Raw genomic sequence first — 17,773 nt, 5'->3', positions numbered from 1 at the left:
TGTCTGAAAACTGTACGTACTGGGGGTACTTATTTTTTCTTGTTTTTTAAAAAGGATACTTTATAAAAAAGTTTGAGAAACACTGGTCTAGATTATCTTGATTATGATGCCAGCTGTCAATATTTAGTAGAGCTTTCACCACTGTAATCATGAAAGGAATATTTCCCTAAAATTATCAATAGCGGTCAGAGCAGAGACTTTCTAGAATGGCCAGGGAAACATGTGTTTTTTCGGTTGTTTTTTTTTTTAAGTGCCAGAAGTGTTTCTTATCCCTACAGACTGGGCCTAGGATGCTGGAGCTGAATTAAGGAGGGATATCATCTTGCAGTCAATTCTGTACATATAATTTTAGTCTAAAGCACAGATCAGACAAAGCAGATAATGAATCTATAGCAGATAAACAGATTATTTTACCTAAAGTGGGTATTTTATGCACCTCATATTCCTTAGTGTTCCTTTTAACATATCTCATCAACCAGTCAAAGATGTGAACATCACAGTGAACCGAAATGTCCACCTCTTCCCAGCGCTGGGCATCTACAGACAGATATTCAGCAAAGTACTTCATTTCAGAAATCAAAAGGTCTCGAGGGCAAATAAAATCTTCCTTCAAATTTTTTGCTTCATCACATACATGGATCACCATATTTGGCCTGAAGTTAAAAAAAGAAACAGAAAAAGGAAATTTATTACAACTTAAGACCAGAAAACAATAATTGATTCATGGAGATTTTTATCCCCAAACTGCATGATCAACCAACCTTTTTGTAAATAAATAAAACTTCATATTTAACTGCAGTAATTAAGTTGGTGTATTCCCCCATCACCACTGCATTTTATTCAATGGCACACTATGTCCCCTGGGATGTGTGATCAAAGTTTCATTCACTGGTGAAAGTATACATTCTAAGCCACATACTGGGATGTTCACTGAACTGTATCATTATCCACATGGCAAGTTACTATGCAAGAAGTTGGTGAGCTATAGATTAACACCCTTTCTTGCTTGCAATGTAAACAAGACCAAAGAAAATGGGAGTGAGGACTTTTGGATGCTATTCCCAGGATTGCCTCTGATTCACTGTGTGATCTTGGCACGTTACTTAAGTTCTCGTCCCCGTCACTTTATAAAAAGTATAGATCTATTTGTCTAGCTCACCAGGATGTTGAGTTGGTTAATGAGCACGTGTAATTTTATAGCATCTTCTACCTGGGCACTTTCCCTACAAGTTAAAACTATATAAACATTTGCAAAGTAAAAATTGAAATCTGAATTGGGGGCTTTAAAAGGCAGTTGTCCAATAGAACACTTATGCTTGTACTGAATTTTGAAAATACCAACAGTCCCACTGAAGTCAAGTGATAAGTTGGACGTGCCCTAGTTTATGGTCACAAATACCGTGATTACCGTGTTATAAATCTGAATTCTAAAGGTTGCACCTTCCAAATCCAGGATTCTCTGGCCTGGCAACATCCGTGGTCCAGCATAACCACAAATGTTCCTGGATGAGAAAAATCTCAGAGCAGGAGGGCCAGCAGCTGAGACCCTGGTGCAGCCCCGTGAGTCTGGTAGCAGCGGGGCTGCAGCAGCCTGGGCAGTGGCGGGATAGTCCAGGAGGCAGCAGCAATGTAATTGGGGCTACCTGCCGCCATGCAGAAGGGCCAGGGCTGCGGCCACAGCAGCCACGGAGAGGAAGCTGGCCGGGGCCATGGCAGTGGAGATGGGGCTAGCCAGTAGACAGTCCAGCTCTTTAGCTATGATTTTTGAAAAATCATGGCAGACAGGGGAGATTCCAGAAGACTGGAAAAGGGCAAATATTGTGCCCATCTATAAAAAGGGGAATAAGAACAACCCAGGAAACTACAGACCGGTCAGTTTAACGTCTGTCCCAGGGAAGATAATGGAGCAGGTAATTAAGGAAATCGTATGCAAACACTTGGAAGGTAATAAAGTGATAGGGAATAGCCAGCATGGGTTTGTGAAGAACAAGTCATGCCAAACTAATCTAATAGCTTTCTTTGATAGGATAACGAGCCTTGTGGATAAGGGAGAAGCGGTGGATGTCATATACCTAGACTTTAGTAAGGCATTTGATACGGTCTCGCATGATATTCTTATTGATAAACTAGGCAAATATAACTTAGATAGGGCCACGATAAGGTGGGTGCATAATTGGCTGGATAACCGTAGTCAGAGAGTTGTTGTTAACGGTGCTAAATCCTGCTGGAAAGGGATAACAAGTGGAGTTCCGCAAGGGTCTGTTTTGGGACCCGTACTGTTCAATATCTTCATCAATGATGTAGATATTGGGATAGAGAGTACGCTTATTAAGTTTGCAGATGATACCAAACTGGGTGGGGTTGCAACTTCTTTGGAGGATAGGGACATAATTCAAAATGACCTTAGCAAGTTAGAGAAATGGTCAGAGGTAAACAGGATGAGGTTTAATAAAGAGAAATGCAAAGTGCTCCACTTAGGAAGGAACAATCAGTTCCATACATACAAGATGGGAAGCAACTGTCTAGGAAGGAGCATGGCGGAAAGGGATCTAGGGGTCATAGTGGACCACAAGTTGAATAGGAGTCAACAGTGTGATGCTGCTGCAAAAAAAGCAAATATGATTCTAGGTTGTATCAACAGGTGTGTTGTAAGCAAAACTCGTGAAGTCATTCTGCCGCTCTACTCTGCACTAGTTAGGCCTCAGCTGGAGTACTGTGTCCAGTTCTGGGCGCCACATTTCAAGAAAGATGTGGAGAAATTGGAAAGGGTACAGAGAAGAGCGACAAGAATGATTAAAGGTTTAGAGAACATGACCTATGAAGCCAGGCTTCATGAACTGGGCTTGTTAAGTTTGGAAAAAAGAAGATTAAGGGGGGACATGATAGCGGTTTTCAAATATCTAAAAGGGTGTCACAAGGAGGAAGGAGAAAATTTGTTCCTCTTGGTTACTGAGGACAGGACAAGGAGTAATGGGCTTAAAGTGCAGCAGAGGAGGTTTAGATTGGACATTAGGAAAAAATTCCTAACTGTCAGGGTGGTCAAATATTGGAATAAATTGCCAAGGGAGGTGGTGGAATCTCGCTCTCTGGAGATATTTAAGAACAGGTGAGATAGACATCTGTCAGGGATGGTGTAGACGGAGCTTGGTCCTGCCTTGAGGGCGGGGGGCTGGACTCGATGACCTCTCGAGGTCCCTTCCAGTCCTATTATTCTATGAAGCAGCAGGCAGCAGGAAAGGGCAGCAGACTGAGGGGCTTGTGTAAGGGGACCTCCTGTTGTCCAGCAAAGTCCCTCATCTTGGTCCAGTCAGGTTCCGAGGGTGTCACACCAGGAAGGTCAAACCTATACTAAGAGTCTGAAATGAGGTGATAAGATGAAAGGTAATACTTTACAAGCCATTTTACAAGTGTGAGAAAGATATCTGTTGTGTAGTATCCATCTTGCCGTTTAAGCAGTGAAAACCTGAAGTACAGGAACTAACCCTCCTCCTACTGCATTCAGTGTTGAACGTAATACATTTGTTTGCATAAACAACAGAGTCTAGGTTATGTCATTCAGCTGTCTTAGTAATTTGGTTAATATTATAAATCACAAATAGGTTTTTCTCTACATTGAGCATAGCACCACTGAAGTTCCAAAAGTAACAGACAGTGGTGGAAGCTGTAATAGAGCAGAGAGGGGAATGTGTTTGCCACCCTGTTAGATGACACTATGATAAAACATGAACAATTGATAAGATTACAGGATAGTAGAAACACCGATAAATGATTTCCACTAGTATTCCATCTAGTGCAGCTCCATCAGTGCTAGCAAAAATACTAATTAATGGCATGGTTGGAAAGATGCTCAAAATTCTGTGTAGACACAGACAGAAAGATGTACATTGGCAAAGAGTAGAATTCAGTTTCACAGATATTAGTTTCACAGCTAGCAAATAACCATCCTCCTACCCTTGACTTTCATCAGCATTTTCTCCACCTTTACGTGCAGGGTGTTTCTCATCTTCAGAAGAACAGTTTCTTGTGGAAGTGACACTGGACCTTCCTTCAACGTAATAAAAAGAAGCATTAGAACTTGAGGCTAAACTCCAGGTCTCATATCATTTGCTAGTGGTGCAACTGTGTTGACCCAGTTCTGAAGAAAAATTGTCAGTACCGTATTTGTCACAAGCTTCTCAAACACTTGGTTTAAAGCAGCAATCTAGTTTAAGTTACAGTAAGAGGCAGACAGTCAAATCCTTTTAGACACAGAATTAGGTGCTACAGCAGACATAGAAGTCACGGGTAATTGACCTTTAACTGGGATAAGCTTTCCTCACTACTGCACAGGATACAGTAGGGTGTAGAGCCAAAACCCTATAAAATCAGTAAGAGTCTTTCCATTGAGTTCAGTGGCTTTGGATCAGACCCTGAGAGCCCCAATATGTAGCCTTCCAGATGAAAGTTCTTATAGTTATATAGTAACCCATCAAATATGAAAAAGCATCTTAAACTTCTTGTAAAATTGTTGCTTTGAATGTAGAGAAGTCATCATCTTAAATAGTTAATAAGAAAACCAGCCAAAGAAAGCTTTGTCTCTTAAAATTGCTCTTACTGGGTACACTTAGAAGTCAAACCTTAACATTAATACTGCTTCATACATTGGCTCTTTTGACACAAATTAGCAGAGATGCTCTAATTTCCATGCACCGGCTGAATGAATAGAATACTTTAAAATATTTCTTTTCCTTGGTTCTTGAGGAGATACCTGTGAATTGTGAATGGCTTAAACTCTCCCACAAGACCCCTCCCCTATGCAGAAAATCCTAAAAGGTGCTATTCTGTCACCCCTCGTGTTCAACATGAGGCTAGTAGGGGAGACTGAAGTACCAAGAACAAGCAGCTGACATGAAGCTATGCTTCTCATTCAAGATGAATCTTGTAGATCCTCTGAAGCTCCTGAGCACAGCAGACATTTGGATGAAAGGTATTGGTATAGGCTCAATCCCAATAAAATGCAGAGGATTGGTGTTTACAAGGGAAAGGGCTATAAAGAATTGGTAGAATTGGTGACCCCATCATCAATTGTACACATCTGTCTTTCAATTGTGATGAGGATGCACAAGGTCATAGCTTTTCTGGATCAATCTCTGCTCCAAGATTCCCAAAAAGCAACTGTATCCAGAAATAACTTTTCCCTACTACTGCCAGTGCCGTGAACTAGGTATTTTTGTGCCCGGGGCAAAATATTAATTATGTGCCCCCTCTCCTTAGGTTTGCACATGTTGTGCACTTTACTTATACTGCTTATTATTTTTACTTATTGCCTCTTTGCACCCAATTATGATGTGCCCAGGGTGAGTACTCGCTTGCCTCACCCTTGTTGCAGCCCTGACTACTGCTCAAGAGTAGGCCCTCTTATCCCATCCAAAGAGAACCTAGCTAAGGTAATGCATACCTTTATCACTTTAGGGCTAAATTATTACAACTCCCTGAAACTGTATTGGATGCTGAAGGCCACCAGGAAACTAAGTGGTTCAGAATACAACAACATGACATTTAGGTCAGCCAATATACTTCAGAAGCAGCAGAGTCAATACTCAGTGCAAAATTCTAATCCATCATTAAGACAGTAACTGGAATAGCAACCAAGTCACTCAAACCATCTTTCTACACAATTTGCCATGACAACTAAGATTGGTGGGGTCTCTATCTGACATTCCCCAGGGTAGTCTTATGAAGGGCAGTGGCAGAGCCTTCAGAGTGGATGTTCCAAGGCTGTGAAATTCCTTCCCATAGGACTGAGGTGAGGTCTTGGATTTTGCTGAGCACTTCAAGACCCTCTTTTCACAGGCCTTATCTAAATGAAGTATACTGTCCTGTACCTAACTGAGGTTCCTGGGGAAAATTAGTTGTACAATGACTGGAATTTGTCCGTCGTCCCAAAGTTACCATTGCTGCTTTGGTTTAAAAAAAAAAAGTGTGCCAGGGAGCCTACAATTGGTCAAGACTGCTATGTATTAGGGATGTTAAATGTAGTTTAATCTACTAATCGACTAGTCGATGGCTTTTCCATCGACTAGTTGATAAGCAGGGAGCTGCAGTAGGGTTAGGCTGCAGTGGGGATAAGCAGGGTCTCGCGTTGGGTTCCTCCTGCTGACACAGTGGGGAGATCCTGCACTAGCCAGGAATCAGCTGTCTTGGCTTGCACTTGGTCCCTCCTGCTGCACATTAGCCTATTAAATGTATTAAAAGCCTGTCGACTCTTAATACATTTAAAAAGCAGAGGTGTATCTGGAACTAGGCACGAGCCAGGAATCAGGTAGTTCCTGGCTCACGCTTGGTCCCCACTATCTCGTGGGCCTCCCGTGGAAATGGTGTTGGGGGGGAACTAGCTTTTAAACCGGCTCCCCCCAGCACCAGCTCCTGCTCTCCACCTTGCTGCCTCTAATAGAGTCAGCAAGTGGGGGAAGGAACTAGGTGACTAGTTCCTCAACTATTCAATAAGCTTTTGCTTATTGCAGTGTTTCTTAAATGTTTTAAGACTGGGGAACACCAAAAAAAGGTTGCCTGTCCCTTTAAGGGCAGCCATTTTGAACTCTGTTGTTCTCCGCGGCACACCTCCCACTGCCTTGCGGCACACTGGCTTATCGGATAGTCAACTAGTCACTTGCATGGTAGGGATGTACCATCAGAAATCTCATCATTAAAGTGTTTCATGCCAACTAGGTTAACTGGGACACAATCCAAATTCCTGCTGTAGTAAATAGAAGTCTTTTCACTGACTACAGTAGCAGATGGATTGGGCTTTTGACGGGGGGGGGGGGAGGAGGGAAGAGTGAAATCTAAAAAAATTACCAACACAATGCTTTACTGCTCCTTTGCTTTCTTTAGAGATTTTCTAATCATCTTAAAATCGCAACTATTGTCACCTAAAGCTGTAAGTTCTGACATTATCTACCTGTGTCTACAAAGCTGCCAAGAATGTACCAGAAAGATTTAGTACGAAATCAAGTACATCATTTTAAGCAGGTCAAAATTAAATGTTATGGTAACTATATTTTTAAAAGCCACAAACTATAAAAATTTTTTTACTTAAAATACTAAATAGGTTGACTCAGTTGGAAATAAAGTTATTTTAGTTTAAGTATCAGTAGGGTTGCCAGATGTCCGGTTTTGAATCGGACAGTCCGGTATTTGAGTTTTCTGTCCTGGACAAAACTTGAGAAAATACCGGACATATAAAGGTCTAGTATTTTCTAATTAAGTAAGTTTTTTTAGTATCATGTTATGATGTAACTTGCGCACGAGTATTCTCACTCACTCTCTAGGCCTGTGGAATGTGCTATTATGCTGATTCACCACTTGCATACGCATATCAGTACGCAACTACGCAGTAGTGCTGAATATTTTCCTTTTATACACGTATGATTTGCAACAGTGTTGTCCTTTGTCTCGCTTTCATCTCTCTCATATCTCACAGTGCTCTTTTAAGGTAAGGAATATTTTTTCAGCAAAGAACCTGCTGCTCCAAATTTATTAAAACTAGTTCAATATCTGTTTCAATTCCTGTGTCAAATGCTGGTGTGGAAAGAATTTTTAGTGTTATGGGTAATCTATGGACCAATGAACACAACAAATTGAGCGTTGAGTCAGTAAGAAGTCAACTTTGTGATTTTTTTAAAATACCTTTCACTTGTTTGGAAGCAAAAGATGAGTTTTTGACAAATAAAAAAACTGATAAAAGCCACACAATCTAATGTAAAATATGAGATGTAATGTAGATTGTTGTCGATAAACTTCCCATATCATTTTTTTGGGGGTTGACAAATTTTTATCAAGTGTGTCTGGTATTTTTGTTGAAACCATCTGGTAACCCTATGTATTAGTATTTGTGGCTAACTTATTTGAAGATTATTAACTATTAATTACAGAAACATGTTTACCAACAAAATAAAAACAGTGGATACAGTATTATAATTGAAGTCACAGAATTTTACCACTTATGGAAATTGTATTCTGCCCAACGGAAGGCTCTTGAAACTCCCCCTGGGTATCCAGCAGAGAGGATTTGATATACGTAGCAAGGCTTTCAACAGGACTCCCGCCACTAGCCATTAATGGATTGTACTGATTGTCAACAGGTGAACTTCCACTGCTTTTCAGTTCATCAAACCTTTTTGCACACTGCCAAGAGATTGATTGCATCATAGTTAAAACATTGTATTCAAGCCAATGTTAAACTATCTTATACATAGGTTAAGGAAAAAATGTCTGTAAATGTCTGGATGTAGTGCTTAGATTATCCAAAAGTACACGGTTTGGTTAAAAAGTTTTAAGATACATATACCAACTCCTAATTGGTCAACAACATTGGGTTCTAAACCGAATCCAAATCAAGAATGTTAAAACGTCAGATAGATTGGTTAAACCACACAGTAACTTAACCTTAACATGACAGATATTTTAAAACCTAGCTTCTTTACCCGTGAGATATGCCACCTGAAATTACTAAACTAGATATACCTGTAAAATAAGAACACAAGAAATTAAAACTGGCAGTACTGGGTCAAACCAATGGACCATCTACCCCAGTATCCTGTCTTCTGACAGTGGCCAATGCAGCTGCTTCAGAAATGAACAGAACAGGGAAATCCTCTGTTGTCCAGTCCCAGTTTCTGGTAATTGGAGGCTTAGAACACCTGCAGCATTGGGTTGCATCCCTGACCAATTTCCATAATGTCCATGATATTCCAAAGATCTCTTTATAGAGTGGTAATAGCTAATTTGGAATATTTTTTTCAATGTGAATTATTTTGTACTGAACACTGAATTTAATCTATCGTTTTGTTAATCAGTCACCCCATTTAGATAAATCACTTTGTAACTATTCACAGTCAGCATTGGAATTAATGATTGAGTAATTTTGTATTCTCTGCAAATTTTGCCACCTCACTGTCCATCCCTTTTTCCAAGGGATTTATTAATATTTTGAACAGCACAATTACCAGGACAGATCCTTAGAACATAAGAACACCCATACTAGGTTAGACCAAAACTCAGTATCCTGTCTTCTGCCAATGCCAGATGCCGGAGAGGGAGTGAAAAGAACAGGGAATCTTCAAGTAATCCCTTTCTGGTCACCCATTCCCCACCTCTGACAGAGGCTAGGGACACCATTCCTACCTATCCTGGCTAATAGCCATTGATGGACCTAACAGCCATGAATATATCTAGTTCTTTCTTGAACCCTTTTAAATCCTGGTCTTCCCAACCTCCTCTCGCAAGGAGTTCCATAGGCTATCTGAAGAAAAACTTCCTTTTTTTGTTTTAAACCTGCTACCTATTTAAATTAATTAGGTGACCCCTACTTCTTGTGTTATGGGAGGAAGTAAATAACTTTTCCTTGTTCATGATTTTATAGACCTCTATCATAACCCCCCTTAGCCTCCTCTTTTCTAAGATGAGAAGTCCAAGTCTTTTTAATCTCTCTTCATATGGAACCTGTTCCAAACCCTCTAATTTTTGTTGCCCTTTTCTGAACCTTTTCCAGTGCCACTATATCTTTTTTGAGATGAAGCAACCATATCCGTTCACAGTATTCAAGGTGTGGGCGTGCTACGGTTTTATATAGAGGCAATAAGATATTCGGTTTTATTCTCTATCCCTTTTTTAACAATTCCTGACATTGTTTGCTTTTTTTTACTGCCGCTGCACATTGAGTGGTTGTTTTCAAAGAACTACCCACAATGACTCCAGATCTCTCTCTCTCTCGAGTAGTAATAATTAAATTAGTCCCCCATCATACTGCATGTATAGTTGGGATTACTTTTTCCAGTGTGCATTACTTTACATTTACCAATATTAAATCTCACTTGCCATTTTGTTGCCCAATCACTTAATTTTGTCAGATCTTTGTGAAGCTCTTCACAGTCTGCTTTGGTCTTAAAACACCTTTGGTGGACCACTGCACTTACCTCTCTGTTATAAAAACTATTTATTCCTCCCATTTGGTTTCATATTTTTAAACTAATTACTGAGCCAGGAGAGGACCTTCTCTCTCATCCCTTGTTCTTGCAGTGTGGTCACTTACTAGTTGAGCATTTCTGACCCAAGCACAGGACACACTGCGAGTGTCCCCCAGATACTGGGATTGAATGTCTGCAAGTCAGACACTTCTTTAAAACCTGGAGATCCAGGCATGTCCAAAAAGTACCACAACAGCAGGAACAGTAAAAACCCCCAAAACAGTTTTAATAAAAAATACTAACGATTAACTGTAACTATGACATAACTAACAAATAACTATCCGATTTCTACAACTAACTAGAAATCTAATAGATTGGTAAGGGTGACTGCTGGGTTCTGACTGATGCCCAACGGTGACAGAAAAGGAAGGGAAGATTGGTTGCACATGCGGGGTAACCACTCCAAACAGCATGTGTTGGCTGCTCCATTTGTGCAGCCTACCTAGGGCACTGCTATAATAATTCTCCAACTTGAGGCGCAGCAGCACTCAAACACCTAAGGTGGAGCACTCACAAGGACACTCCACAAAGAAGAGCATCTAATATTAGGCTTTTTAAAAAACAAAACAAAAAACAAGAAGACTTAAATTTGGGGCTCACTTATTAGATGGAGATTTTCAATGTAAAATAAGGCCTTAATCCACTACACATAAGAGTAACTTTACATATAAGAATAGACTAATTAAACTCAATGGGAAAATTCACATGGGAGTTTGAGAGAATGTATTTTAACTTCGCCAAAGTCTAATGGATTAAATAGTCACTTGAGATCACCAGGGCACCACTATAACTTCAACAGCTTTCTAAAAAGGCTCTGCATATCCTAAAACAGAGTCTTTTCTACCACTTTTCTACTGTCCGGTGATATTATCTTAATTGAGAAAAGAGATCAAATATCAGATAAAATACCTACAAGGAATTAATTTTGAATAATTCCAAGTAATATACCTTTGGCTAGAAGGTGCACATTCTTCATTCAAGTTACAAATATTGGTTGACCTATATCTTGAATGTGGAAGTTCTGTAATGCCTTCCTATTTGCTTTTCTAACATATTGCTTAATTCTTTTGGGTCCTTCAAGAATAGGAATGTAATAGTGTAGTTGATTAACCCATAAGCAGAAGCCTATAGGTTAATCCTATAGACTACATGTATTCCCCTGCCCCTTTCAAGTACATTTTTAGCAGGCTGGCCAGCAGCCTGGTTTAGTCCTGGCTTGCAATGGGTCCAGGACCTACGCCTGCTGCAGCTCTGCATTTAAAGTGTATAAGGAGCTGGGCGGGCAGGCAGCCAGGCTCAGTTCTGGTTTATTCCAGGTCCAGGATCTAAGATCCCATCTCTGCAGACAAGGGCTGCTGCCATCCCACAGGGTGACAGGCAGCCAGTCCATGAGGGGAGCTGTTTTTTAAAATGGTCCGTGAGGGGAGCCATCTCCTGCCTGGCACCCCAGAGGCCACAGCATGGAATGGCAGGGGGCTCCTCAGGAGTGAGGCTGGGTTGCACTGGCTGGTGGTTTCACCCCTGGGGACTACAGAATAGTTGACTGACTGATAAGAATTCATGAAGTTACTCGACTATTCAATTAATCAATATTTAACATCCCTATTTAAAGACAAGTAACTTTAGAAAACCATTTCCTCACCTTTCCAGATAAAAGTGTACTTCTCTGGACAAGACATACCAACGGTTAATAAAGTTACCTCTTTGGATGTAAATCCTGGAACCAGCCTTGCCACGCTGTCCCAGTTGATAGGCTGTGGAACACTGATTAAAGAGTACAGGATCATGTCCAAAACCATTTGATTATTGTCATATGGAAAGTTGTTGTTTTCCGAGTACCCTCGACTCATCTTTTGGCACTAGAAGGTAGAGAAGCAAACATTCTAAATATGTACACATAAGAAACCATAAAGTTTAATACTACTCATGTCCCATAGTAACAACTATTGCATAATTAAAATACAATACATACTAACTGCAGCATTACTAATATTGCTATACAAAGTCCAGATATACAGGCATCAGTGCAACCCAGATTCCATTAAAACACACTTGCAAAGTAAAAACTTAAAAAACAACAAATAGTCTGATAGCACTTTAAAGACGAACAAAACATGTAGATGGTATCATGCACTTTCGTGGGCACAGCCCACTTCTTCAGATGACTGGAGTGTTGGATGGCAAAGTAGTTTGTTTCAGTACCAACAGGCTTTTATTCTGATCAATTCCCAAGTACTTATGTCATTTAAAAAATGATTCAGCTTGATATAAGTTAAAAAGAAGAACATCAATTAAGTTATAGCAGCCTTTATTTTAGAAGTGGCAATTTTAGAAATGTTAGGGCATTTGAAAAAAAGATAACAGAAGTAATTCTGAAACTCTCAAGAGGAGTCATACTGTAGTTTGATATCTAAATCTAAAAGGAGAAAATTATTCCCTAAATAGGAAGCATACTGTGGTATTAAATATTTCCTCTTTCTTGAAATATGAAGGTGTGAGTAGGTCAAACAGGTTAAAAAAAAAAAAATCAGTAAAACAGTGGGTACAATTAGTTCTTATTACAGGTTACAGAGATTTCAAGGTTTTTTTTAAAGTATAAACCTGACAACGGTAATGTAAAGTTATTAGTAACAAATTGGGACCCTAATTTTTCTAATTAAGTAGAAAATAGGAAAAGCAGAGATTGAGGCGTCAAATATTACAGAATGACAAGTGCGTTAGTATAACAACTACTGTGTAAAAATAGAGAAAATAGACTTTTTAAAAATTAAGGTGTAGCTGCCAATGAGACAGATTGTTCTGACATATAGAGCCCTTTGCAGATGCAAAATCTTATATCTGCATCCGCAAAAATGAGCTGCGGATATCTGTAGGGTTACCAGATGGGTTTCAAAAAACTACTGGACACACGTGATCTCAGAATGGGATGAGGGAGGGAGTGGGGACTGGCTGGGAGGGGAGTGGGGCTGGCTGGGGGAGATCGGAGGGAGGGGGAACCGACCGGCGGGGAACAGGGCTAGCTGGGAGGGGGTTGGGGGAAGCGGGGCTGATCAGGGGAGACTGGCGGTGGGGGGGAAGGGACCGGCTGGTGGGAAGCAGGGCTGGCCGGGAGAGGGTTGGAGGGAGTGGGGCTGGCCGGGGGGGGGGGGCGGGGACCAGCTGGCGGAGTCGGGGGAGTGGGGAGAGAGGGGGACTGGCTGGTGGGAAGCAGGGCTGGCCGGGAAGGGGTTGTGGGGAGCAGAGCTGGGCTGGGGGGAACCAGCTGGCGGGGAGTGGGGCTGGCTGGGAGGAGGTTGAGGGCAGCGGGGCTGGCCAGGAAGCAGTTGGGAGCGGGGGGGGGGGGGGGGGGACTGGCCAGCGGGAAGCGGGGCTGGTCTGGGTGCACACAGATCCTAGGGTGCACGGTCCCGGCGGGGCGCACGGGTGAGTCTGGCCCTGGGGATTCCATCCCGCCCCCCTCCTCTCTACTGCATAGTTGCGTACTGATACTCATGATAATAATAAAACTTACTTAATAAGAAAATACTGGAGATTTATATGTCCAGTATTTTCTCAATTTGTTTCTCGGACAGAAAGCTCAAATACCAGACTGTCTGGTTCAAAACCAGACACTTGGCAACCCTAGATATCTGCATCAACATCCACATGTGGATATCTAGAAATTTGCAGAGTTCTAGTGATCTTAAAGTTACTTATTGCAGCACATGCTTTGGCCATGAAAGGTAAACAAAAATAAGCTTATGAAGAGGGAGTAGCTATTAAAACAGACAGCACTTAAAGTGGAAATACTAGCAACTGGTATAACTCAAAGTGGAGGTTAATAGGTATAAATACTGAACAAAATTTGAAGAATGTGCAGTTGTGTCAAACTCAATCAGTTAAAAGCTTGATAAATAAGTTATTTATGATCCAATCATGTGCTTATATGCCTACCAGGAGGCCCATTTTTTCATAATCTCCATTAATACTGCATATCCAATTCAACCCATCTACATCCTGACTTTTCAGATGTTCTGCAGAACTCACGTTTTCCTGCTCAGGGCTGCCAATGTGTTTCAGCACTGTTCCAGAATTGAGACCTTTAGAAGGAGTTCAATAATTGGCCTTCAGTTTCAGATTAATAACAAGAGTGTCAATTATGAAGGGTTTTTTTTAATGCAGACCACTATCCATTAGTGAATGCACAGAAATCAACAGTTTCACATGGATCATTGACTACTGCATAAGAAGTTACCAAAAGAGATGACCAGGGTCAGATCTGTACCAGTGACACAGGTGAACGGTTACTAGTAATATATGCATCAGCATTTTACAGCTGAAGTAACTAAACAATGCAAATATTACAGGTACTCCAAAAGGCAATGACATTTCTAGAAAGGTATGAAGCCTTTGTTTATCAAGTATTTCACTTTTCTATTTTAGTAACTATTAACTGGAACCCAGCGTTGGCTATCCATGCACATACCATAGATGAAAACCTAGTTTGATCACCATAAAATGGACTAGGAATGGACAATTACAACCTTAACCGCAAACTAAACTCAGATTAATTTAAAAAGCATAAATAATGACAATGAGTCAGTGTCAGAATTAGAACAGTTCCTATTCCTGAGTGGATTAAATCAATCCCTTTTCGCTAATTTATTTCTTTTACATAGGACACTGACATGTCCTACCCTATCAGAAGCATCTTGTCCCCAAAGCATATCACGTTTAAATAAATACAGCTATTGCTGTGTAGATTTAACAAGGCTTATTCTGATCAAGTACACAAGAGTTACACATACATGGGTCATCACTCAGGCATATGAAGGAGCTTGCATATTGTATGCACATATTAATCTTGGTATTTACTTCCTATTTTGCCACTGAGTTCTCTAAAACTGTTCTTTTGTTCCATAATAAATTCCGTAAAAGCCATTGCTAAAGCCATGTTCAAGACTACTTTATTTTGCAGGAATGGTACATACTTAAGAGTTGTAACATGGACAATGCCTATAATAAGCATCACCACTTTCCACATATGACACTGCATCTTTGTTCTTTACAGTCTACAGTAGTGCAAGTAAACTCAACTTAAAAAAGCTACAAATAAGGTAAGTGAGAAATAGCAGTTATGGGTGTGGCACATTTTAAAAGCCACTTAGACTAGTACATTAAATACATACAAAAAAGAAAGCAATTTCATAACGATATCTTTATAAAAAGATAGGGTTTCAAAATAAATAGCACTAATAAAATCTCCAACTTAATGTTTGATAATATAAAGTGTAAATATAAGACATAGGGGGTTTATTTATGGTTAAAGAAATGTGGAGAATCATGCAAGGCTGCATTTTTTAAAAAATGCAGAGGAAGCCTTAGTATGGAAACACAACAAAGCACGATTCTAGGATTAGGATTTAACCATTTCCATACAAAGAATTTACTAGAGTTGCAGAGGATTTATTTTCTTTCCTTTTATTTATGGGTGGGGTAAGGATTTTTGTATTCTATGTGTTTCATTAGAAAGTATTAACATATGTTAAAAGCCTTGCCATGTAAATATCCAAAACAATAATGAAAAATTGTACTGCTGTGTAAAATACATTAGTCATTAGATCTCTCGCTATTTATCAGGGTGTTAGCGGACTACAGAGAGAATATCCTAGGACATGTCATTTCTAATATTTTATTAAATTGAGTGACATTTCTGGTTACACATATTTAACAGACCAAGCAGGTCCATGAAATGTTAGTATTGAAAAAAATGGGCAGGTGTGCTGTTTTATTTAATTTTTGGAAGTGGGGCAGGTGAATGTACTTTTTTGACTAGTGAATTAAAAGGTACTAAAATATCTAAGTATCTATTTTCCCTCCACTTATTTATCTGGGTACAAAATTAGTGTGTAAATTTGACCATCATTACAAGGTTTTTGCAGAGGCTTTTCTAATCCAATGGAAGAAGAAATGGTGCTAGAAATTCTCTCACAGGGCTAGTCTATATTTGCAGCTGTGCCACTATAGCACGACTGGTGAAGATGCTTTCTCCCATGAGCATAATAAAACCACCTCCCTGAGAGGCAGTAGCCCTCTCTCACAGCGCTGTCCACTCCAGCACTTAGGTGGGTGTAACTCACGTCTCGCGGGTCGTGGCTTATTCACGCCCCTTAGCAACAAAAGTTATGCCAACTTTTAGACGGCCGTAGCACATACACCATGAAGGGGGAGATGGGAGAGAAATCAAACCTAATGCGGGGCACGATTTCCTCGGGCATCAATTAAAACAGATCAAGTAAAGTGGCTTTAAGCGAAACACAAGCCAGCCGGGGAAGCCCCCAGCAAGCAGGCCCAGCGGCAGTTCTCCTCCCGAGATCAGGCGCCCTTCCATAGCCCCAGGCACCTGCAGATCCCACGGCTGCAGGGAACCGCCCCAACAAGACCGCACATCCCGGGGCCCACAGCACTGAGGCGCCACACCCCGAATTGTGGGGTTGGCCCAGGAGCGTGCAGAGCGAGTCGGGTCCTCACAGGAAAGAGGAGCTGGGAGCCGGTTACCTGGGGCCCGACCCGGGCGCAGCAGGCGGATGCGGACCTCTGGGTATGAAGCCACAAGGAGCCCCAAGTAGGGCTGGGGGCGAACCAAGCAGGCGCCTCCCGGGGAGACGGATCCAGAGAGCGTTGGCGTCCCGCCCCACGCGCGGCTCTGCTCAACCGCCGAGCTACCGTTTCCTCCCACCGGTCCACCACACCTGCCGCGCCCGGGTACTGACAGAGCCTGCAGGCAGCCCACCAGGCGAGGCCAAACGCGAATGGTTAGTCGAGGGGCTTACCGTTAACCAATCAGCCTGCAGCACCGCAAGCGGCCCCGCCTTCTCTGACAGAGAGCAGCGAATTGGGTGGCGCGGTGCAGCCTCCCCTAGAGAGACGGCGTCATGCCGTCGAGTCTCCGCCCCCCTTCCCTCCCGCCTTGTCGCACTGCAGCGGCGCCTCGGCAGCCCCGGCGTCCGATCGCCTAGCAACAAGTCGCGAGGAGCCGCGGGTAGGTGAGAGTGACCCCCCCTCCCAGTCCTGTCTCGGCGTGACGTCACGCCGTCCGCCATCGTCACTTTAGCGTGATTCATCCCGCCGCCCCAACCCCTCCCCACAGCGCGACATCGCCCACCTCTCTGTCAGTATGACGTCACCCACCACAGGACGTCACGCGACGTCACCCAGCCATGGCACGGTGTCACCCTAGCCCCCAACCTCGCAGCGAGAGACAACCCCCACCCATCCCCAGCCTGAGCCTCCCTTTCACCCCCAGGGTAGCTCTGGGTAAAAGTCACATGTCCCTGCACCTATGTGCGATCCCCTTTCCTAGGCAGGAGTATTGGCATCTTAGTGGCACTATCCTCCATGCCCTGGAAGTGCAGAGGGAACAGGCTGGAGGGGTAGGTATGTAGTAGCCATGTCAAGGTGTAGTCAACTACACAATGAACCCTTAGTGTTAACTACACCTACTCCCCCCCTTGCTGCCTCTGTGTCAGAGCCCGCTAGAGGTGGGGGGAGTGGGAGCTGGTGCTGGTGAGGAACTGGCTTTCAGCAGGCTCTGCATGAGCACTGGATCCAGCTGGCCCTGCCACCCCAAGGCTGCTGCCTCTGATACCTATGCCACAGCAGCATGGAGGATGAGGGGAGTCAGCTTTCAAGCAGGCTCCCTACACATGCAGGCTCCGTGGACCCGAATACACCCCCTTGCTGCCTCCTACAGAGGCAGTGTGTGTGTGTGTGGGGGGGGGGGGAAG

General features: G+C 42.3%; 1 protein-coding gene across 3 annotated transcripts in view; it reads right to left on the bottom strand.

Annotated features, from left to right (window-relative positions):
- SANBR (SANT and BTB domain regulator of CSR) overlaps positions 1–17,022 on the bottom strand; it is a 49,585-nt gene extending 32,563 nt beyond the window's left edge. For 2 of the 3 annotated variants that reach the window (XM_089777524.1, XM_006122163.5), the window contains exons 1-5: positions 16,545–16,678; positions 11,708–11,866; positions 7,980–8,166; positions 3,952–4,045; positions 415–653 (exon numbers count right to left, since the gene is read on the bottom strand). In XM_089777524.1, coding sequence (XP_089633650.1) covers positions 415–653; positions 3,952–4,045; positions 7,980–8,166; positions 11,708–11,857 — 670 coding nt within the window. In that variant the 5' untranslated portion in view covers positions 11,858–11,866; positions 16,545–16,678. Of the gene's footprint in view, positions 1–414; positions 654–3,951; positions 4,046–7,979; positions 8,167–11,707; positions 11,867–16,544; positions 16,679–16,819 lie in introns of those variants that run through there. The other variant, XM_089777525.1, reaches the window with a different exon arrangement.
- Positions 17,023–17,773: the final 751 nt, after the last annotated feature.

Source organism: Pelodiscus sinensis, chromosome 3 (assembly GCF_052426305.1).
Source record: "Pelodiscus sinensis isolate ZL-2025 chromosome 3, ASM5242630v1, whole genome shotgun sequence".
NCBI classification, from domain to species: domain Eukaryota; kingdom Metazoa; phylum Chordata; order Testudines; family Trionychidae; genus Pelodiscus; species Pelodiscus sinensis.
The sequence above is the reverse complement of the archived record's forward strand: the minus strand, read 5'-3'. Positions and strand labels throughout refer to the sequence as shown.